The 23,353-nt window shown below is 39.6% G+C and overlaps 1 protein-coding gene across 1 annotated transcript; it reads right to left on the reverse strand.

Annotated features, from left to right (window-relative positions):
• Positions 1-250: 250 nt before the first annotated feature.
• LOC133090649 (olfactory receptor 2B11) lies at positions 251-23,078 on the reverse strand. Its single transcript, XM_061189029.1, is given in 5 exon segments — positions 251-376; positions 13,598-13,683; positions 13,686-14,197; positions 14,199-14,476; positions 23,073-23,078. Coding segments are annotated over 5 exon segments (1,008 nt in total).
• Positions 23,079-23,353: the final 275 nt, after the last annotated feature.

The following is a 23,353-nucleotide window of genomic DNA, read 5'->3' on the forward strand; positions in this document are numbered from 1 at the left end:
CACATGGAGCAACTCTTAAACCACATGGAATTTTTCAGGATGGAAATACCACTTTCTTTTTCAAATGAGTCATCTAGACCTCTGCTTGTCAAAGTATAGCCTATGGACTATTGATGTAAGGAGATTTTGCAAGAATGTAAATCAATCGAATTACTAAGTATGCTTTTTAGATGAGCTGACTTTTTTCATGATAAGACTTTTTTAATAAGGGAAGCAGTATGTGATTTATATTCTGGTGCAAAGTCTTTTTCTAGTCTAGGACGAGCACTTTTGAGTAACTCTGATCTCGATATTTGTTTTTTTGCATCTTAGTGAAGTGAGATATTGCAGACTGCCTCTCTGCCACAAATACCTTGACTTGCAGGATAAAATATAGCTAGAAAAACACAGTTAAGCTGGAAAGACAGAAGAAAAATTTCTGTTCCTTAAGATCTCAAAATTGGATTGAGAGTTTACCTTTCAGTGGTCAAGAGGAATATCTGAATAGATAAATACCCCACAATATAACTATTAATTTGGAAAATTCCATGAGGTTTTCCACACTAGTAGAACTAAAAAATAAGTAAAGTTGATGGATAGAAAATCAATATACAAACATCAACACATGCAGTTGGAAAGAAATCATTCGTTCCAACCATCACAATTAAAATTGGGTGAGGGGTGAAGCAGCAATGGGTGCTAAAACCTAATAGGAAATTTAAATGATAAGCAGTATTCTTGTGTAGTCTGAAATTATCTTTTTACAGTTGGCTAATCAGTTGCAAAAGAAAAATAGTAACTATATAAAGAGCAGAAATTGGACAGTACCTGACCATCTAATAAAAAATATCAGTGAGGGCAGATGGATGTCTGCTTTCAGGTGAGATGACTTGAGACGGAACCAATATCACTACTGTGTGTTTCTGGTTGAGAACCCGAAATTTAATCATCAGCAAACACCAGACAAACTCCAAATGAGGAAGTTCTATTAAAAGGGGGAAGGGACTATATTCTTCAAGAATGTCAATGTCAGTGTTGACAATGGGTAAATCTTGGGGTGGGAGGGTTATGGAATTATTCTTTAGACTGTTCTTATTCTTGCATCTTTTATGTACATATGACATATTTCCAAATAAAAGGTTTAAATAATCAAAACAGCAGTATTTCTAAGCACTTGCAATTTAAAATGTAATAAAATCCTATTAATCAAGGGACTTCCCTGCTGGTGCAGTGGTTAAGAATCCACCTGCTAATGCAGGGGACATGGTTTCAAGCCCTCGTCTGGGAAGATCCCACATGCCGCGGAGCAGCTAAGCCCGTGCACCACAACTACTGAAGCCCGTGCACCTAGAGCCCGTGCTCTGCAACAAGAGAAGCCACCACAATGAGAAGCTCACACACTGCAACGAAGAGTAGCCCCCACTCGCCACAGCTAGAGAAAGCCCATGCACAGCAACGAAGACCCAACGCAGCCAAAAATAAATGAATAAATTTATTTTTAAAAATCCCATTAATCATAGCAATAAAAGTTATTAAGTATGCAAACAAAAGAAGAGCAAAGAGCATTTTTCTCACCATCCAATCTACAAAGATTTACCCACTACAGTCACTGACCAACAGTGCACTCTGTGTTTCAGACAGAGGAAATTAAAGATGACAACAGGATGCTCTGTGCTTTGGACAAACAGGTTCCTTAGAGAGTTAGATGTAGCTCAGGAAGAGTTTTAATAAACCCAGTTTCTTTCATCTTCTCATAGATAGAAAAGCACGTTAATCAGTAACTTGAGATATCTGTTCTTTATGACTAGCAGTAATCTTTTACCAAGATGTATACTTGACTACATGCATTCCCTAGCCAAAAAAAAAAAAAAAAATCACATATATACTGGCTTCTTCCCCTACTTCTTTGGAGCAGTTCCTCAGAGCTATCTGAAAGGTTGTCTCCTGGGCTATAGTCCTCAGTAAGACCCTGAATAAAATGTAACTTGTGTGTTTTTCTTTCAGTCAATATTTACCTGGAGTGAATCTCTTAAAAATTAAAAGTTGTAAAAAACCATACAAAAGAAGACCTGAATGAATGGAGAGATGGAGATATATGTCATATTCATGGATGGGAAGTTTCAAAGGCATGACAATGCTATCTGTTCCTCCCCTCAAACTAAAATTTGATGCAATTGTCATTAACATACTGACAGGGATTTTCACAGAACTGAGCAAGATAATTTTTTAAATGTATAAGAAAAATAGGGATCAAAGAATATCCAGAAAAAATTTGACAACGTAGGAGAACTTGCTACACTAGATATTAAAAAGCTATAAAACTGATGATTGATGCAGTATAGGCAGGATAGAGTTCATGCACAGGCATAGGCATGCATGGAAATGTAATTTGTGACATTGAAAATGTTGAGGAAAGGAAGGACTAGTCAACCTGGCTGGGACAAACAGCCACGCACATGGAAACATTGTATTTCTGCCTTATATCATACAAACAAATTCCAAAAGTAATGAAGACACATTTTCAAAGTAAAGCTACATGTACAACAACGTGACTATAGTTAACAATACTGTATTGTATAATTGAAGTTTGCTAAGAGGGTAGATCTTAAATGTTCTCACCACACACACACACAAAAGGAAAAGTGCAACTATGTGAGACAATAGATATGTTAATTAGCTTGATTGAGTTGATTGTTTCACAGTGTATACTTAACCAAAACATCACATTGTTTTCTACCTATCTATCTATCTAATTTTTATTTGTCAGTTATAACTCAATGAAGCTGGGGGAGAAACAGAATGACAGGAAAGTGCATTACATGACATAAGCACATTGACACAGATCATTAAATTAACAGAATGCAGTCACAATAAAAGCACATTGTTTTCTTCAGGGAAAAAAGTATAAACACTTTAGAAGAAATAGAGCAAAATGTGTAAGTTTAGGTAATGTGCTTCTTGAAATAAATATAAAATACACAAAGTATAAAGGAAAGGTTGATAAACTATAAAATGTAAAACTTTTGAGTATTGTTGTAAAGATAAAATATTAGCCCCAGCTTGAACCCTCTTGTGCCCGGTTCTGGTTCACATTTCACTCCAGCCATTGTTGTGCTCACCAGCTGCACACAGATGCAATATGATAGTATGTCAAGTCAGAGGTATCACCTATCTTTCTTTGCCTTTCAGCCATGAGGCTTCTCTGATACTCCATGGGACATTTGCTGAACAACCCCATGCTGCCCAGCCTGCCAATACAACAAAGCTAATGCCCTTGAGCAACAGGGGTGGGGACCACTATGAAGGTTTCCTCTTCCTTTGAGTGATACATTCTACATGCTTTTCAGAAGGCCTTGCTAGGATTGAGACCCTGTAACTTACTGTAGAGGTTCAGCTTATTACACCTCCCTTGTGTTTGCTTTCCTTCTGTTATGGATTATGTCAACTTGAATGAAAATGCGCAACGCAAGAACTGTGAGTGTAGTTTATTCAGTGTCTTACTGAGGTCTATAGCCTGGGAGAGAGCCTCTAAGATAGCTCTGAGAAACTGTTCTGAAGAGGTAAGGGGGGAGGCCCACATAAATATGATTTTGCTGAAGCGTACTTGTAATCAATCACACATCTCAGTAGAAGATTGCTGCTAGTTGCCAAGAACAAATATCTTAGTGGTTTTAGTGTTTTTCTAAGTATGGGAAGATGCAAGAATTAGGGTTCATAAAATTTTCTCCTGAAAAAATCTATCTGAAGGCTTGTTCTGCCAGTTTTCCCAGAGTGCTTCATTCCTGATCTCTGCCCTGAATTTCTTTCAAGTTGTATTGAAGGCCAGCGACTACAGTGGCTAATGACTTAATTCTTGTAGAACCAGTGGCGAGTGACATTCTTTAGTTTGCAGTTACATTGTGTTCCCTCGCCCCACAACCTGTCTCAATTCATATGTTGAAACCCCAACCTTCAGTAACTCAGAATGTGACCCTATTTGGAAACAGGGTCTTTATAGATGTAATTAGTTAAGGTGGGAACATGCTGGAGTAGGATGGGCCCTAATTCAATATGCCTGGTATCCTTGTAAAAGGGTAAAATTTAGACAGACATAAACACAGGGAGAACATCATGTGCAGATGAAGGCAGAACTCTACAAACCGAGGAATGCCAAGGATTTTCAGCAAACCACCTGAGAGACAGACAGAGACAGAGACAGAGACAGAGACATGGAGCAGATTCTTCCTCATAGCTCTCAGAAGGAACCAACCTGGCTGACATCCCGGTCTCAGATGTCTAACCTCCAGAACTGTGAGATAGTGCATTTCTATTATTTAAACCACGCGGTTTGTGGCACTTTGTTATGGCAGTGCTAGTAAACTAATACAATTTGTAATAGCAAAATGTTTAGTCAGGTTAAAATGGTAACACTCACTCTCAGAACTGACGTGTCACTAGCAGCCAGTGGAGCTTTTCCAGTGACGAAACTTTATAGGAACATTTGTAGAAATGGAGGAGGCCCACCCTACTCCCGTATGTCCTCATCTTAACTAATTACAACTGCAATAATGCTATTTCCAAATAAGGTCACATTCTGGGGTACTGGGAGATAGACCTTCAATATATAAATTTTGGGGGACACAAACTCATAAGCGTGCTGTCTCTGGCTCTCCAAATTCATGTTCTTTTCACATGTAAAATTCATTCACTGTATCCCAACCTCCCTAAAGGTCTTCACCCATTCCACTATCCAAGCTCATCTAATTATCATCTAGAATTCCCTGGTAGTCCAGAGGTTAGGACTCCGGGCTTTCACTGTCAAAGGCCTGGGTTCAATCCCTGGTTGGGGAACTAAGATCCTGCAAGCTGTGCAGCGCGACCAAAAAAAATACATCATCTAAATCAGGTATGGGTGAGACTTGAGGAATAATTCATCCTGAGGCAAAATTCCTGTCCAGCTGTGAACATGTGAAACCAAACATCAGGTTATGTACTTCCAAAATATAATGGTGGGACAGGCATAGGATAGACATTCCCATTCAAAAGGAGAAAAATCAGAAGGAAACAAATAATCACTGGTCCCAAGCAAGTATGAAACCTGACAGAACAAATTCCATTAGATTTTAAGTCTTGAGAATAATCTGCTCTGATTATGCACTGCCTTCCTGGTCACAGAAAAGTAGATGACCTCACCCCCTGGGCCTGTGCTCTCTGGACCCTGGTGGCAATGGCAGCCTTGTCAAACTCTGAACCACCAATAGGATCAGTCTTCCATTTTCTTGAAGGATAACATGTATTCCTAGACAGATAGCCCTGTTGGCCCATTTCTTGCCTCTGGAATCCTAGAAATCTGACAGTCTTCTTTATTTTATTCTGTTTCTGTCTCCTTTAGTCCAATCTGTCAGTATTTCTGCTGATAGAACATTCACAAAAATCTTGTTGGTCTCCTGTGAAATTCACAGGAGTCCAAATCATCAAACAAGAGGGACCTTTATAGATCTTACCTGGACAACAACAACTTTATTCCTGGTTTCTACTGAGATAGTTGATTGGATCCATGAGTCACATGCCTAATCCCTTTAGCAAACAGTTGTCCAGTCACATTCTTGATCCTGTAGCTTAAACTACACACGTGCACACACACACACACACACACACATACACCTTGCATGAAAGCATCCATGCACTTCTGTTGAACTTAAGTTTAAATTGGGAAAGAATCACAGTTTTGTGATATGTCATGCCATCTGTAAACATTGTATATCTACCCCATTATTCTCCTTTTCTATCTTTCAGTAATGTTTAGTTATTTTTTTAATATGTATCTCCCTCAGTTTTAAAAATTAGCTTTATTCCTATATACTCTAATATCTTTGTGGCCTTTATAAATGGGGTTGCATTTCTATTGCATTTTATAATGTCATTGTTGGATTGTGAAATTGCTGTAGATAAATAAATATTTATCTATAGCAAAACAATTAGATTTAATATTCTAGTGGTTTGTCTAATGAATTTGCTTGCTTTTTCTATATAAATATTACCTTCAAATAATAATAATTCTGATTCTTCCTTTCTCTTTCTCCTACATCTTATTTTTGTTTCTAGTTTGTTACATTATGTAGTTTTTACTACTTGGAGTGGTAGTGAATATCCTTGCTATGCTCCAAATTTAATGAGAATTAACCTAAGATTCACAATTCCTGGTTTCTTTTATTTTTTAAAATTTTTTATTTATTTTATTTATTTTATTTTTTAACATCTTTATTGGAGTATAATGGCTTTACAATAGTGTGTTAGTTTCTGCTTTATAACAAAGTGAATCAGTTATACATATACATATATCTGCATATCTCTTCCCTCTTGTGTCTCCCTCCCTCCCACCCTTCCTATCCCACCCTTCTAGCTGGTCACAAAGCACCGAGCTGATCTCCCTGTGCTATGCAACTGCTTCCCACTAGCTATCTATTGTACATTTGGTAGTGTATATATGTCCATATATACACTACCACTCTCTCACTTTGTCCCAGCTTACCCTATCCCCTCCCCATGTCCTCAAGTCCATTCTCTAGTAAGTCTGTGCCTTTATTCCGGTCTTGCCCCTAGTTCTTCATGACCTTTTTTTTTTTTTTAGATTCCATATATATGTGTTAGCATACGGTATTTGTTTTTCTCTTTCTGACTTAACTTCACTCTGTATGACAGACTCTAGGTCCATCCACCTCACTACAAATAACTCAATTTCGTTTCTTTTTATGGCTGAGTAATATTCCATTGTATATATGTGCCACATCTTCTTTGTCCATTCATCTGTCGATGGACACTTAGGTTGCTTCCAAGTCCTGGCTATTGTAAATAGAGCTGCAATGAACATTGTGGTACATGACTCTTTTTGAGTTATGGTTTTCTCAGGGTATATGCCCAGTAGTGGGATTGCTGGATCATATGGTAGTTCTATTTTCAGTTTTTTAAGGAACCTCCATACTGTTCTCCATAGTGGCTGTATCAATTTACATTCGCACCAACAGTGTATGAGGGTTCCCTTTTCTCCACACCCTCTCCAGCATTTATTGTTTGTAGATTTTATGATGATGGCCATTCTGACCGGTGTGAAATGATATCGCATTGTAGTTTTGATTTGCATTTCCCTGATGATTAACGATGTTGAGCATCTTTTCATGTGTTTGTTGGCAATCTGTTTATCTTCTTTGGAGAAATGTCTATTTAGGTCTTCTGCCCATTTTTGGATTGGGTTGTTTGTTTTTTGATATTGAGCTGCATGAGCTGCTCGTAAATTTTGGAGATTAATCCTTTGTCAGTTGCCTCATTTGCAATTTTTTTCTCCCATTCTGAGGGTTGTCTTTTCGTCTTGTTTATGGTTTCCTTTGCTGTGCAAAAGCTTTTAAGTTTCATTAGGTCCCATTTGTTTATTTTTGTTTATTTTTGTTTTTATTTCCATTTCTCTAGGAAGTATGTCAAAAAGGATCTTGCTGTGATTTATGTCATAGAGTGTTCTGCCTAAGTTTTCCTCTAAGAGTTTTATAGTGTCTGGCCTTAAATTTAGTCTTAAATCCATTTTGAATTTATTTTTGTGTATGGTGTTGAGTGTTCTATTTTCATTCTTTTACATGTAGCTGTCCAGTTTCCCCAGTACCACTTATTGAAGAGGCTGTCTTTTCTCCATTGTATATTCTTGCCTCCTTTATCAAAGATAAGGTGATCATATGTGCGTGGGTATATCACTGGGCTTTCTCTCCTGTTTCATTGATCTATATTTCTGTTTTTGTGCCAGTACCGTACTGTCTTGATTACTGTAGCTTTGTAATATAGTCTGAAGCCAGGGAGCCTGATTCCTCCAGCTCTGTTTTTCTTTCTCAAGATTGTTTGATGATTCAGGGTGTTTTTTGTTTCCATACAAATTGTGAAATTTTTTGTTCTAATTCTGTGAAAAATGCCATTCATAATTTGATAGAGATTGCATTGAATCTGTAGATTGCTTTGGTCAGTATAGTCATTTTCACAATATTGATTCTTCCAATCCAACAACATGGTGTATCTCTCCATCTGTTTTTGTCATCTTTGATTTCTTTCATCAGTGTCTTATAGTTTTCTGAGTACAGGTTTTTTGCCTCCTTAGGTAGGTTTATTCCTAGGTATTTTATTCTTTTGTTGCAATGGTAAATGGGATTGTTTCCTTAATTTCTCTTTCTGATCTTTCGTTGTTAGTGTATAGGAATGCAAGAGATTTCTGTGCATGAATTTTGTATCCTGCAAATTTACCAGATTCATTGATTAGCTCTAGTAGTTTTCTGGTGGCATCTTTAGGATTTTCTGTGCATAGTGTCATATCATCTGCAAACAGTGACAGCTTTACTTCTTCTTTTCCAATTTGGATTCCTTTTATTTATGTTTCTTCTCTGATTGCTGTGGCTAAAACTTCCAAAACTATGTTGAATAATCGTGGTGAGAGTGGGTTAACCTTGTCTTGTTCCTGATCTTAGAGTAAATGGTTTCAGTTTTTCACCACTGAGAATGATGTTGGCTGTGGGTTTGTCATATATGGCCATTATTATGTTGAGGTAAGTTCCCTCTATGCCTACTTTCTGGAGGGTTTTTATCATAAATGGGTGTTGAATTTTGTCAAAAGATTTTTATGTATCCATTGAGATTATCATATGGTGTTTCTCCTTCAATTTGTTAATATGGTGTATCACATTGATTGATTTGCATGTATTGAAGAATCCTTGCATTCCTGGGATAAACCCCACTTGATCATGATGTATGATCCTTTTAATGTGCTACTGGATTCAGTTTGCTAGTGTTTTGTTGAGGATTTTTGCATCTATGTTCATCAGTGATATTGGTCTGTAATTTTCTTTTTTTGTGACATCTTTGTCTGGTTTTGGTATCAGGGTGATGGTGGCCCTGTAGAATGAGTTTGGGAGTGTTCTTCCCTCTGTTATATTTTGGAAGAGTTTAGGAAGGATAGGTATTAGCTCTTCTCTAAATGTTTGATAGGATTCGCCTGTGAAGCCATCTGGTCCTGGGCTTTTATTTGTTGGAAGATTTTTTATCACAGTTTCAATTTCAATGCTTGTGATTGGTCTGTTTATATTTTCTATTTCTTCCTTGTTTAGCCTCGGAAGGTTGTGCTTTTCTAAGAATTTGTCCATTTCTTACAAGTTGTCCATTTTATTGGCATATACTTGCTTGTAGTAATCTCTCATGATCCTTTGTTTTTCTGCAGTGTCAGTTGTTACTTCTCCTTTTTCATTACTAATCCTATTGATTTGCATCTTCTCCCTTTTTTTCTTGATGAGTCTGGCTAATGGTTTATCAATTTTCTGTATCTTCTAAAAGAACCAGCTGTTTGTTTATTGATCTTTGCTATTGTTTCCTTCATTTCTTTTTCATTTATTTCTGCTCTGATCTTTATGATTTCTTTCCTTCTGCTAACTTTGGGGTTTTTTTGTTCTTCTTTCTCTAATTGCTTTAGGTGTAATGTTAGGTTGTTTATTTGAGATGTTCCTTTTTTCTTGCAGTAGGATTGTATTGCTATAAATTTCTCTCTTAGAACTGCTTTTGCTACATTCCATAGGTTTTGGGTCGTCGTGTTTTCATTGTCATTTGTTTCTAGGTATTATTTGATTTCCTCTTTATTTTCTTCAGTGATCTCTTGCTTATTTAGTAATGTATGTTTAGCCTCCATGTGTTTGTATTTTTTACAGATTTTTTCCTGTAATTGATATCTAGTCTCATAGCATTGTGGTCGGAAATGATACTTGATACAATTTCAATTTTCTTAAATTCACCAAGGCTTGATTTGTGCCCCAAGATATGCTCTATCCTGGAGAATGTTCTATGAACACTAGAGAAGATAGTGTTTTCTGTTGTTTTTGGATGGAATGTCCTATAAATATTAATTAAATTCATCTTGTCTAATGTGTCATTTAAAGCTTGTGTTTCCTTATTTCTTTTCATTTTGGATGATCTGTCCATTGGTGAAAGTGGGGTGTTAAAGTCTTAGTATTATTGTGTTACTGTCGATTTCCCTTTCTATGGCTGTTAGCATTTGCTTTATGTATTGAGGTGCTCCTATGTTGGGTGCATAAATATTTACAACTGTAATATCTTCTTCTTGGATTGATCCTTTGATCATTATGCAGTGTCCTTCTTTGTTTCTTATAACAGTCTTTATTTTAACGTCTATTTTGTCTGATATGATAATTGCTACTCCAGCTTTCTTTTGATTTCCATTTGTATGGAATATCTTTTTCCATCCCATCCCTTTCAGTCTGTATGTGTCCCTAGGTCTGAAGTGGGTCTCTTGTAGACAGCATATATACAGGTCTCGTTTCTGTATCCATTCAGCCTGCCAGTGTCTTTTGGTTGGAGCATTTAATCCATTTACTTTTAAGGTAATTATCGCTATATATGTTCCTATTACCATTTTCTTAATTGTTTTGAGTTTGTTTTTGTAGGTCTTTTCCTTCTCTTGTCTTTTCTGCCTAGAGAAGTTCCTTTAGCATTTGTTGTAAAGCTGGTTTGGTGGTGCTGAATTCTTTTAGCTTTTGCTAAAAGATTTTAATTTCTCCATCAAATCTGAATGGGATCCTTGCTGGGTAGAATAATTTCGGTTGTAGGTTTTTCCCTTTCATCACTTTAAATATGTCCTGCCACTCCCTTCTGGCTTGCAGAGTTTCTGCCGAAAGATCAGCTGTTAGCCTTATGGGGATTTCCTTGTATGTTATTTGTTGCTTTTCCCTTGCTGCTTTTAATATTCTTTCTTTGTATTTAACTTTTGATAGTTTGATTAATATGTTTCTTGGCGTGTTTCTCCTTGGGTTTATCCTGTATGGGACTCTCTGCGCTTCCTGGACTTGATTGACTATTTCCTTTCCCATATTAGGGAAGTTTTCAACTATAAATCTTCAAATATTTTCTCAGACCCTTTCTTTTTCTCTTCCTCATCTGGAACCCCTATAATTCGAAAGTTGGTGCATTTAATGTTGTCCCAGAGGTTTCTGAGACTGTCCTTAATTCTTTTCATTCTTTTTTCTTTATTCTGCTCTGCAGTAGTTATTTCCACTATTTTATCTTCCAGGTCACTTATCCGTTCTTCTGCTTCAGTAATTCTGCTATTGCTTCCTTCTAGAGAATTTTCAATTTCATTTATTGTGTTGTTCATCATTGTTTGTTTGCTCTTCAGTTCTTCTAGGTCCTTGTTAAACATTTCTTGTATTTTCTCCATCCTATTTCCAAGACTTTGGATCATCTTTATTATTATTACTCTGAATTCTTTTTCAGGTAGACTGTTTATTTTCTGCTTCATTTGTTTGGTCTGGTGTGTTTTTATCTTGCTCCTTCACCTGCTGTATATTTCTCTGTCTTCTCATTTTGTTTAGCTCACTGTGTTTGGGGTCTCCTTTTCACAGGCTGCAGGTTCATAGTTCTCATTGTTTATGGTGTCTACCCCCAGTGGGTTAAGGTCGGTACGGTGGTATGTATAGGCTTCCTGGTGGAGGGGAATGGTGCCTGTGTTCTGGTGGGTGGGGCTGGATCTTGTCCTTCTGGTGGGAAGGGTCGAGTCTGGTGGTGTGTTTTGTGGTGTCTGTGAACTTAATATGATTTTAGGCAACCTCTGTGCTAACAAGTGGGGTTGTGTTCCTGTCTTGCTAGTTGTTTGGCATGGAGAATCCAGCACTGGAGCTTGCTGGCTGTTGGGTGGAGCTGCATCTTAGCATTTAGCTGGAGATTTCTGGCAGAGCTCTTGATGATTGATATTACTTGGGGCTGCAAGGTGTCTGGTGGTCCAGTGTCCTGAAGTCAGCTCTCCCACCTCGGCGGCTCAGGCCTTACACCAGGCTGGAGCACCAAGACCCTGTTAGCAGATGTCCCTGGTGGTACAGGGGTAAAGAATCCACCTACCATTGCAGGGGACACAGATTCAATCCCTGGTCTCACATGCCACATAGCAACTAAGCCCGTGTGCCACAACTACTGAGCCTGCGCTCTAGAGCCCGCAAGCCACAACTACTGAAGCCCATGCGTCTAGAGCCCATGCTCCGCAACAAGGAGAAGCCACCGCAATGAGAAGCCCGTGTGCACCACAATGAAGTTTAGCCCCTGCTCGCCACAACTAGATATAGCCCGCACAGAGCAATGAAGACCCAATGCAGCTAAAAATAAAATAAATAAATAAATAAAGTAAAAAAAAAAAAAAGACCCTGTGAACCACATGGCTCAGAAGAAAAGGGAGGAAAAAAGAAAGAAAAAAAGATAATAATTATAAAAAAGTAAAATAATAATAATAATAAAAAGAGAGCTTCCAAACCAATAAACAAATCCACGAATGATAACAAGCACTAAAAACCATACTAAGATAAACATAAAAATCAGAAACAGATTAGTTGCAGACAGCAAACCCTAAGTCTACAGTTGCTCCCAAAGACCACCACCTCAATTTTGGGATGATTCATTGTCTATTCAGTTATTCCACAGGTGCAGGTACATCAAGTTGATTGTGTGGGTTTAATCCACTGCTCTTGAGGCTTCACGGAGAAATTTCCCTTTCTCTTCTTTGTTTGCACAGCTCCTGGGGTTCAGCTTTGGTTTTGGCCCCACCTTTGCATGAAGGTGGCCCTCAGGCATCTGTTCCCCTTCCAGACAGGAGGAGGTTAAAGCAGTGGCTGATTAGGGCACTCTTGTTCACTCAGGTTGGGAGGAGGGAGGGTTACTGTAATCATACTTGGAATGAAGAGTGAGCCTGGGGCGGCAGAGACTGGCGTGACATTGCAACAGCCTGAGGTGTGCTGTGTTTTCTCCCAGGGAAGTTGTTCTTGGATCACAGGACCCTGGCAGGCTGCACAGGCTCCCAGGGGGAGGTGTGGATAGTGACCTGTGCTTGCACATAGGATTCTTGGTGACAGCAGCAGCAGTGTTAGAGTTTCATGCCCGTCTCTGGGGTCCGAGCTGATAGCTGTGGCTTGCACCCATCTATGGAGCTCTTTTAGCTGGTGCTCTGAATCCCCTCTACTCGCACACCCTGCAACAATGGTCTCTTGCCTTGTAGGTAGTTCCAGACTTTTTCCCAGACTCCCTCCTGGCTAGCTGTGGTGCAGTAGCCCCCTCAGGCTGTCTTCACGTAGCCAACCCCAGTCCTATCCGTGGAGTATGACGTCCAAAGCCTGAGCCTCAGCTCCCAGCTCTGACTCTCCCTGGCAGGTGAGCAGACAAGCCTCTCAGGCTGGTGAGTGCTGGCCGGCACCAATCCTCTGTGTGGGAATCTCTCTGCTTTGCCCTCTGCACTGCTGTTGCTGCGTTCTCCTCCGTGGCTCTGAAGATTCACCCCTGCCCATCCCCTGTGTCCACCAGTGAAGGGGCTTCCTAGTGTGTGGAAACTTTTCCTCCTTCACAGCTCCCTCCCAGAGGTGCAGGTCCCATCCCTATTCTTTTGTCTCTGTTTTTTCTTTTGCCCTACTCAGGTACATGGAGACTTTCTTGCCTTTGGGAAGTCTGAGGTCTTCTGCCAGCATTCAGTAGGTGTTCTGCAGGAGTTGCTCCACATGTAGATGTATTTTTGATGTGTTTGTGGGGAGGAAGGTGATCTCCATGTCTTACTCCTCCACCATGTTGAAGGTACCCCCTTTGCCAGGAGTCTTCTAAGAGCACCCTCCACATCCTTGTTCCTCAGGGTATAGATGAAGGGATTGAGGGTGGGTGTGATTTGGAATAGAAGAGGGAGATAAATTTGCCCTGCTCCTGGGAGTAGCTGGAAGGAGGTTGCAAGTACAAGTAGATGGCAGGTAGGTAGATGAGGGAGACCACCACCAGGTGGGAAGAACAGGTCCCAAATGCCTTGTGCCATCCCTTGGAGGACTGGATCATGAGCACTGCATGAGCAATGAAGCCATAGGAGAGAAGGATGAGAGCTAGGGGGACCAGCACAAAGAAGGTCACCAGCACAGCCAGTGTGGTGTCATTCACAGCTGTGTCAGCACACGCTAGCTTGATCTTGGCTGGCACCTCACAGAAGAAGTTGTTTAGCACCTTTTGCCCACAGAAAGGCAACTGTACTCTCAGGACTACCTAAACAAGGGAGTTGCCAAAGCCACTGAGCCAGGCCACAACCACAAGCTGCTGGCAGAGAAGGCAGTGCATGATAATGGTGTATCAGAGGGGCTCACAGATGGCCACATAGTGGTCCAGAACCATGGCTGCTAGTGCATCCCAACTAGTGGAAAATTGCATACTGTACAGTGCAGCCACTATAGCTGATGGTCTTGCTGGAGCTGCCCATGTTGACCAGCATCTGAGGGACCTTGGTGGTGGTATAGCAGAGGTCAAGGAAGGAGAGGTGGCTGAGGAAGATTTACATGGGGCTGTGGAGCTGGGGATCCAGCTGGGACACCAGGACGATGGAAATGTTCCCCAACATGGACAGAACATAGGACACCAGGAGGACCACAAAGAAAGGAAGTTCCAGACATGGCCTATCAGAAACACCCAGAAGGATGAAGTCCTTAGGGGGGGTCCCCCAAAAAGCTTTGGTTGTCACTTCTCATGCTGAGGCATTTTCTGGCACCTGTGATGAATTGAGAAAGTTGGGATGAATAAAATCTAAGAAGCAAAATTAACTGTCTTTCTCATACCAGTGCCTGTGCTTTCTTATACAGGTTCCACCATGTCTCATCTTCCTTACCTCTGTAAAGACACTGAAATATGGAGGAAATTAGAACCAAGAGTCAGACAGTTGCTTGTATGTCTTGCTCTCCTTCCTACTCTGTGACCCTCTCTGAACTTCAATTTCTGCATCTGTAACATGGGGAAAAAATACCTGCTTCAACTACATTCTTGGGGATGATAAAGGGCCATTAGGTTTGTGAAAGCATATCATAAGAGCAATTTTCTTCCAATTTGGTCCAAATCTGCCATAGCTCCCATCACTATTAGAAGGTTTGAATTCTCTCTACAAACTCATTAACCAGGCATTGATCACTTTCTTAGGCTTTCTTGTTTGGCCTTTTTGACGTGGTGGCAGGAGGGAGGTGAAAGGTGGCATAAAGCAAGAGTAAGGGCTTTGCGTTGGTGGGAAGGTAAATTGGTACAACCATCGTGGAGAACAGTATAGAGGTTCCTTAAAAAACTAAAAATAGAGCTACCATATGATCCTGCAATCCCACTCCTGGGCATATATCCAGAGAAAACTACAATTTGAAAAGATACATGCACCGCAATGTTCATTGCAGCACTATTTACAATAGCCAGAACATGGAAGCAACCTAAATGTCCGTCGACAGATGAATGGATAAAGAAGATGTGGTGCATATATACAATGAAATATTACTCAGCCACAAAAAAGAATGAAATAATGTTACTTGCAGCAACATGGATGGACCTAGAGATTATCATACTGAGTGAAATAAGCCAGACAGAGAAAGACAAATATCATACTATATTGCTTATATGTGGAATCTAAAAAAATGATACAAATGAACTTATTTACAAAACAGAAATAGAGTCACAGATGTAGAAAACAAACTTATGGTTACCAGGGAGGAAAGTGGGGGGTTGGGGGGAGGAATAAATTGGGAGATTGGGATTGACATATATATGCTACTGTATATATAATAGATAACTAATAAAGACTTACTGTATAACACAGGGAACTCTTCTCAGTACTCTGTAATGACCTATATGGGAAAAGAATGTAAAAAAGAGTGGATATATGTATATGTACAACTGATTCACTTTGCTGTACAGCAGAAACTAACACAACATTTTAAATCAAATATACTCCAATAAAAATTTTTTTAAAAAGTAAGGGCTTTGTAAATAGCTAAGGGGTTTATTGATATGAACACATCCTACTCACCTCCTAAGGTTTATATTGCCTCCCTGGCTCTCCATGCTGGTCTCTCTCTCCATGACTGCTCGTACATGGACAGCACTATCATTCACTTTGGCAGTAAAAAAAAAAAACAAAAAACAACACAGTCCAAAATCCTGAGTGGAGGAGCTAAGTCCCTTCCACATTTGACTGGGTCATGGTACCTAATGAGACTCCAGAACATAGAATTTTGAGCAAAGGGAGAAAGGTGTTGATCAGGGTAAGAAACGTAGCCCCTGGAGTTGTCTACTGAAGGATAAGATTGCCTCTAGAGGTAACATTTATCAGGCAGTTTGAGTGACATTTGAATTCCCTGTACAACTTTTTTTGCCAAGGAGCTGTTTCCTCTTGGAGTTGGAAAACACAACTGATCTGATTTCCAGATTCCATTGCTGTCATAAAACAACTGTGTTGCCCTCTTCTGACTCAGGGGGTGTTACTACTGAGCTGCATTGGTCTCCAACTTCCTACACTCCCCTCAGGACTGTACACCCTCAAGTTCATGGTGGGGATGATACAGTCCATGATAATATTGAAAGGGAATTAAGTCCTGTGTGCAGGTAACTTATGAAGGATTCATTTTTTAGTTCTTTATTTGGTGCTTTATACATAACTCTAAAATTCATAGAGATCTCTTCAGCCTAGATGCTGTAATAAACATGTTTCCTCCCATTCCCCACAGTTCTACATTCTAAGGAATGTATTATTTGAAAATAACTCAAATTCTGGGGTTGAAATGGATAAATAAGTGCAAATTACCTTTCTTCCTCTGCTGTTTCAAAACTATATAATATTTCCTATTAAGTTCCCAATATTCTTGTGGAACACCCAATTGTTGCACTTCTACCCACCATTCTATCAAAAATACTTCTAAGATAATTCTATAAGAGAATTTGATTATTTTCTCTCTAATGGGAACCCAAGACCCAGATTTTGACACATGAGTTGCAGCAGGGCAAAGTCAGGCTTGCTCCTTTTTTAAGATGAAAAGTAATTATGTCATTTTCCTTTCCTAATTTCTGATTCCAAGGTTTCTTCTCAGAACCTAAACTAGACAAGAAAGAGAAAAGTTGGGGAATGGTGAAAAAAAGAGATAAAAGGATGGAGGAAGCAAGAAAGATAGAGGGATAGATATAGGAGATTTTTAATAATAAATACCAATTATTAAGCACTCATGTGAGTGAGGTACTGTGATAACAACAGTACATGGTTATCTTACTTAGTGCTTTAACAACCCAGTAAGGTAGAAGTTTTCAACCCTGTTTTACTGTTAAGCAGTGTCTTGGGGAGGATAACTGGTCTACCTTATATTATTTATGTAGCAGCAACTGATAGTCAATACTGAAAGCTAAGATCTTCCTTTTAGCCATTATTCTCTCTAGCACTTTGCTTTTTAAAAATTTTTTTGATTTTTTAAAATTAAGGTATAATCGACATATAACATTAGTTTCAGGTGTACAACATAATGATTCTATATTTGTATATATTGCAAAATGATCACCACAGTAATTCTAGTTAACATCTGTTCCCATACATAGTTACAATGTTTTTTCTTGTGATTGAAACTTTTAAAATCTACTCTCTCAGCAACTTCCAAATACGCAATACAGTATTATTAACTATAGTTGCTATGCTGTACATTACATCCCCATTACTTATTTAATTTATAAGTGGAAATTCGTTCCTTTTGACCTTGTGAGCCCATTTTGTCCATCTCCCCACCTCTGGCAACTACAAGTCTGTTCTCTGTGTCTATGAGCTTTTTTTTTTTTTTGGTATTCTACATATAAGTACAATCATATGGTATTTTTTTCCCTCATACTTAGTTCACTTAGCATAAAGCCCTCAAGATCCATCCATGTTCTCACAAATGGCAAGGTTTCATTCTTTTTATGGTCCAGTAGCATTCCATGTGTATACATACCACAGTTTCTTTATCCATTCATCCATTGATAGACATTTAGGTTGGTTCCATATCTTGGCTATTGTAAATAATGCTGCAGTGGATATGGGGTGTATATGTCTTTTTGAATGATGGGTATACCTCATTTTATTGAAGTTCACTTTATTGCCCTTTGTAGATACTTTTTTTTTTTTTTTTTTTACAAGTTAAAGGTTTATGGAAACCCTGCACTGAGAAAGTCTGTTGGCATCATTTTTTTCAACAGCATTTGCTCACTTCACGTCTTGGTGCCACATTTTGGTAATTCTCACAATATTTTAAACTTTTGTATTATTATTTTATTTATTATGGTTATCTGTGATCAGTGATCTTTGTCCTGTTTTTTTTTTTTGTTGTTGTTGTTGTTTTTGTTTTTTGGCCTTGCTGCACAGATTGTGGGATCTTAGTTCCCTGACCAGGGATTGAACCTGGGCCCTTGGCAGTGAAAGTGCAGATTCCTAACCACTGGACCACCAGGGAATTCCTTGTGATCAGTAATCTTTGATATTACTGTTGCAAAAAGATTATAACTCCTGGAAGGCTCAGATAATGGCTAGCATTTTTTAGCAATAGAGAATTTTAAAATTAAGGCATGTACATTGATTTTTTAGACATAATGCTGTTACACACTTAATACACTACAACGTAGTGTAAACATAACTTTTATATTCACTGGGGAACTGAAAATTTTGTGTCACTTGTTTTATTGTGATATTTGCTCTATTGTGGTGGTCTAGAATGGAACCCACTATATCTCTGAGGTATGCCAAGAGTGTTTTTGTTTTCTTCAGATAAACACCCAGAAGTTTAACTTCTGGATTATATATAATGGTTCCACTTTTAATTTTTCCCATACCACTTACCATAGTGGTTGCATCAATTTACATCTCCACCAATAGTGAACGAGGGTGACTTTTTCTCCACATCTTCACCAACAATTGTTGTTTTTGTCTTTTTGATAATAGCCATTCTGACAGGTATGAGGTGATACCTCACTGTGGTTTGGGTTTGCAATTCCCTAATGATTAGTGATGTTGAACACCTTTTCTTGATGGCTGTCTGTATGTCTCCTTTGGAAAAATGTCTACTGAGATCCTCTGCCCATTTTAATTGGGATCGTTGGTTTTTTGTTATTAAGTTATATGAGTTCTATATATATTTTGGATATTAACCCATTATCAGTTATTGTAATTTGCAAATATTTTCTCCCATTCAGTAAGTTGCCTTTTCATTTTGTTGATAATTTCCTTTGCTGTGCAGAAACTTTTTAGTTTGATGTAATCCCACTTGTTTATTTTTGCTTTTGTTGATTTTTGTTTTAGCACTTTGCTTTTGAAAAAGCAGCTAGTGACTTGGAGAACATCAACAACATTTGTGCAAATGACTAAGATAGAAGAAAATGCCAGAAAGAGAAGAGCAGTGTCACAGGAGGGAAAGTGGTAAGATAATTGAGAAGAGGTTTTTTGTAATTTCCAGTTCAGTGTACCAGGCATTTCTGGGCACATGCACCCACACACACACTCACACACACACTCACACACCCACCCACACACCCTCTCAACTGCAAAGCTTGGAGTCATCCCAGCCCGACACTTCTCACCCTGCATCAGATGCCTTGCTGTCCAGCCCTCCATTTAGAGCTCTGCTTCAGATCTGGCCTCTGCTCTCCCTTGACATCCTTGTGTTTTTCTTCTACCAAAAAAGAGACGTTCCCCAACATGCTGCTTCGCTTCTCTGGGTAAACAGTAATTTCCACATCTGCTACAATAACCCTCAAGCAGAATCCAGACCTGTGTCTACAGCTGTCACTTATTCACTGATGTCCAATTTCCCTCTTGAGATTACTAACTGAAACAGCCCCAATTTAACTTAGCCATTCCTCCAACCTCAAACCAGCACCTTCCTACTAATTTTTGGCTGCCTCTGCGTTAGTCATCCTGACTCAGAGTACTCAGGTTATTTCTAATGATGTTCTATTCCTTACTTACCATATTTCATCAGTGACTTTGTTCTATTTATTCTACCAGCACAATGTTGTAGATACAAGCTATCTATTTTCTCGCCACTGCCATTCTGGGCCAGAATGGTCTTCCAGACCCCTCTTAGAGCCTGTTAACTGTCTTCTTGCAGGCAGTCCCTGCCTTATCTAACCCATCACTCACATTCACAATGGAGTCATCTTTCTAAGACTCAGGTGTTAAGAGCAAATATATCTTTATGTCTTCCAATTACCTAAAAAATAAAAACCCATCTCCTTAATAGTTACTGAGCAAGAGTAAGGATTTTATCCTTCTCACACCAAATTCCCTGCAGTTTCTTCTGACCTCTGTCACATGTCTCTCTTAGCAGCTGCCATGGGAAATTTTAAGGACAGTATTTACACCATACCAATTGGCAGGCTGGATGGGAACACATTGATATACCCTGTGATATATATCATTCCATATCATTACCCTGTATGATATATAAACCTTGTTATCTATCTATCTATCTATCTATCTATCTATCTATCTATCTATCATCTATCTGTACACATGCACATACACACACACACACACATGCCTGACACTGGCTGCTGAAATTCCTCTTGGGAGTTGACAGAACACGTTACCTACTCCAACAAACAAGAGAGAAAATCTAGAAATAAGCTTATGAGATGGGGAAACAAGGTCTAGGCCATGAGGTTTTATTGTCTATCAACCCCAAAGATCTCTTTCTTCAATCAAAATTCAGCCTCAGGGCTTCCCTGGTGGCGCAGTGGTTGGGAATCTGCCTGCTAATGCAGGGGACACGGGTTCGAGCCCTGGTCTGGGAAGATCCCACATGCCGCAGAGCAACTAGGCCCGTGAGCCACAACTACTGAGCCTGCGCGTCTGGAGCCTGTGCTCTGCAGCGAGAGAGCCCGTGATAGTGAGAGGCCCACGCACCGCGATGAAGAGTAGCCCCCACTTGCCACAACTAGAGAAAGCCCTCGCACAGAAACGAAGACCCAACACAGCCATAAATAAATTAATTAATAATAAAAAAAAATTCAGCCTCAAATTCCCACCACTCAGATAACCAAGTGAAAGTCCTGTTTAACAGCCAAGGCCATAACTAAAACTATATTGCAGATTGAGTCTTGGGGACAAGGCTTAAGAATGCCAATATTGGGCTTCCCCGGTGGCGCAGTGGTTGAGAATCTGCCTGCCAATGCAGGGGACACGGGTTCGAGCCCTGGTCTGGGAAGATCCCACATGCCGCGGAGCAACTAGGCCCGTGAGCCACAACTACTGAGCCTGCGCGTCTGGAGCTTGTGCTCCGCAACGAGAGGCCGCTACAGTGAGAGGCCCGCGCACCGCGATGAAGAGTGGCCCCCGCTTGCTGCAACTAGAGAAAGCCCTCGCACAGAAACGAAGACCCAACACAGCCAAAAATAAATAAATAAATTAATTAATTAAAGAAAAAAGAATGCCAATATTTTCCTTCACTGATATTAATAGGAAGTTTTTCCTCAAAAAAGAAAAAAGTACTTTTCTTATGATTTGTTTGTATTTCCAATTCTGTTCTGATGACATGCTTATTCTTGGATGGAAGTTCTGATTAGAGTAAAATGAAGAAGTGAACTGGCACAATGAGGAAGAGTACTTTTAGACTCTTTCCCCTTCAGCTCTGCCCCCTTTAGCTTTGTTCCACGAACTCTCAATCCATCAGCCCCTTCAACATAGTTAATGCCCAGGTCCACTCACAGGTCTCAGTCATCCTGAGACAGGCCTTTGCCCATCTGCCAGGATGCTGTTTCACTTCACATCATACATTTGATTTCACTATAGCTCAGCTTCTGCTTCTTTCATAAACCATCCTCACTGATCCTCACCATGGGTCATCCCTTATAAACTCCTACATACAGAGAGGTTTGAGGACCATTGGTAACCACATCTCCACAAGAGGCTTGAGGTAAAACTTTTCAAAATGCTCTACTTTTAGAGATTATTAAAAAAAAACAATTTCTAGCAAATAGTGAGAAAGGAAAGGAGGTAAATCAGCATTGAGTGAGCATTACCACCCTTCAGTCTGTGTACCAGGTACTATATATGTGCTATCTCATGTCCTACCTCAAAAACTCTGGGAAAACTGAGAAGTTCATAAAGGTTAAGAACATCTTCCTTGCTCAGGTCAAAGCTGCAATATGACTCCATGGGGTAAGATATTTAAGCCCCCTGATATTGGTTCATACAGAGGGAAAGTTACCTCTTCATAAGCCCCCAGATGTCATAACCATTGACCCAGGACATCACTGCCTCCAAAGTATGAGCAGTCCCCTTTCAGATGCACAACTCTTTCTTAAATACCCTGAAAAATATTGAAAACCTTGCCTAAAGGAAAACTTAATAATGTGCTATATTGTTTGATAATAATTTCCAATTTGTTAATCCTTACTTTTTGCAGAGATTGTAATTTCTCTAAAAGCAAGGATCTTACACATTGTGTCATTTACAGCACTTAGACAGCATGCCTAATGCAATTAATTCATGAAGTGATTACTAATTATGTTCACAAACCTAAAGGTCTCATTCTTCAAATAGCTCCTTATTCCAGATGGTATGTAGAGTCCTGAGCTGCATCTGTTATTCTTTCTAGTGGTGGTGGGGAGGGGAAAAGGGAAGAAGGAGCTGGAACACAGCAGTGATGGGTCTTTGGGACCACAAAGAGAGGACACAAGCCCTCACAGGGAGGGCACCAGTCTCTGCAAGCAAACACATGTCACCGAGACAGGGATGGCCTCGCCTGCATAAATCTGGTCCCCCACCCATAATCCATTGCCTTTTAATGTTCTCTGGATATTTCAGTTTGCTGCTAAAATGTAGCTAGAAGCTTGCTTTCTCTAGGGATTGGTACTATTTGGCTTTACTTGTTCTGTTTCTCTCTTTTCATGACCATGAAGTGTTTAATATTGTTCTTGTGACTATGACTCAGCATTGTCGAAAATATTGAGAGTTAGCAGGAATGAGACTCAGGGTCTCATTTACTCTGGGCAATATCCACTCTTCCAGTGAGTACTGAACAGCTCATTTACCTAGAGGTAGGGGCAGCCTAGTATGTTCCTGGCTGTCTTTTCTAGCTTTTAAGTACACAATCTTACATATGTTGCTTAATGCTTAGCCACTGATCATTGATCTGCCTGTCCGCTGTCCCACATCATCTTGGTCTCCAGCACAGACCAGTGTTCCTGCTGCCACAGCCTGACCAACTTCTACTGCACTGTGCAGATTTTAGTTTGTCTAGAGTTGAGGACTAACCACTTACCTCCATGTTTCCCTGGCTTCTACAGAGGGCTTGCTTAAGGAATGGAGGCTCTATTAGCAGCATGTGGTGCTTTTTGTTGGAGAGAGACATTTAGGGATGGAGTCATTGGAAATGTTCTTTATATTCCAGGAAGACACAACATGCTTTCTCTGATGAAGTTGCTGGGACTTCACCTTTACCTGAGCCTTGCCCTCTGAGTAGATGTGGAGAGATTATTAGTCTAGAAGAAAAGTCTGTCTTCCATCACAACACGATCACTGGGGATACTCAGTGCTTTCTGT

This window comes from Eubalaena glacialis, chromosome 4 (genome assembly GCF_028564815.1).
Source record: "Eubalaena glacialis isolate mEubGla1 chromosome 4, mEubGla1.1.hap2.+ XY, whole genome shotgun sequence".
NCBI classification, from domain to species: Eukaryota; Metazoa; Chordata; class Mammalia; order Artiodactyla; family Balaenidae; genus Eubalaena; species Eubalaena glacialis.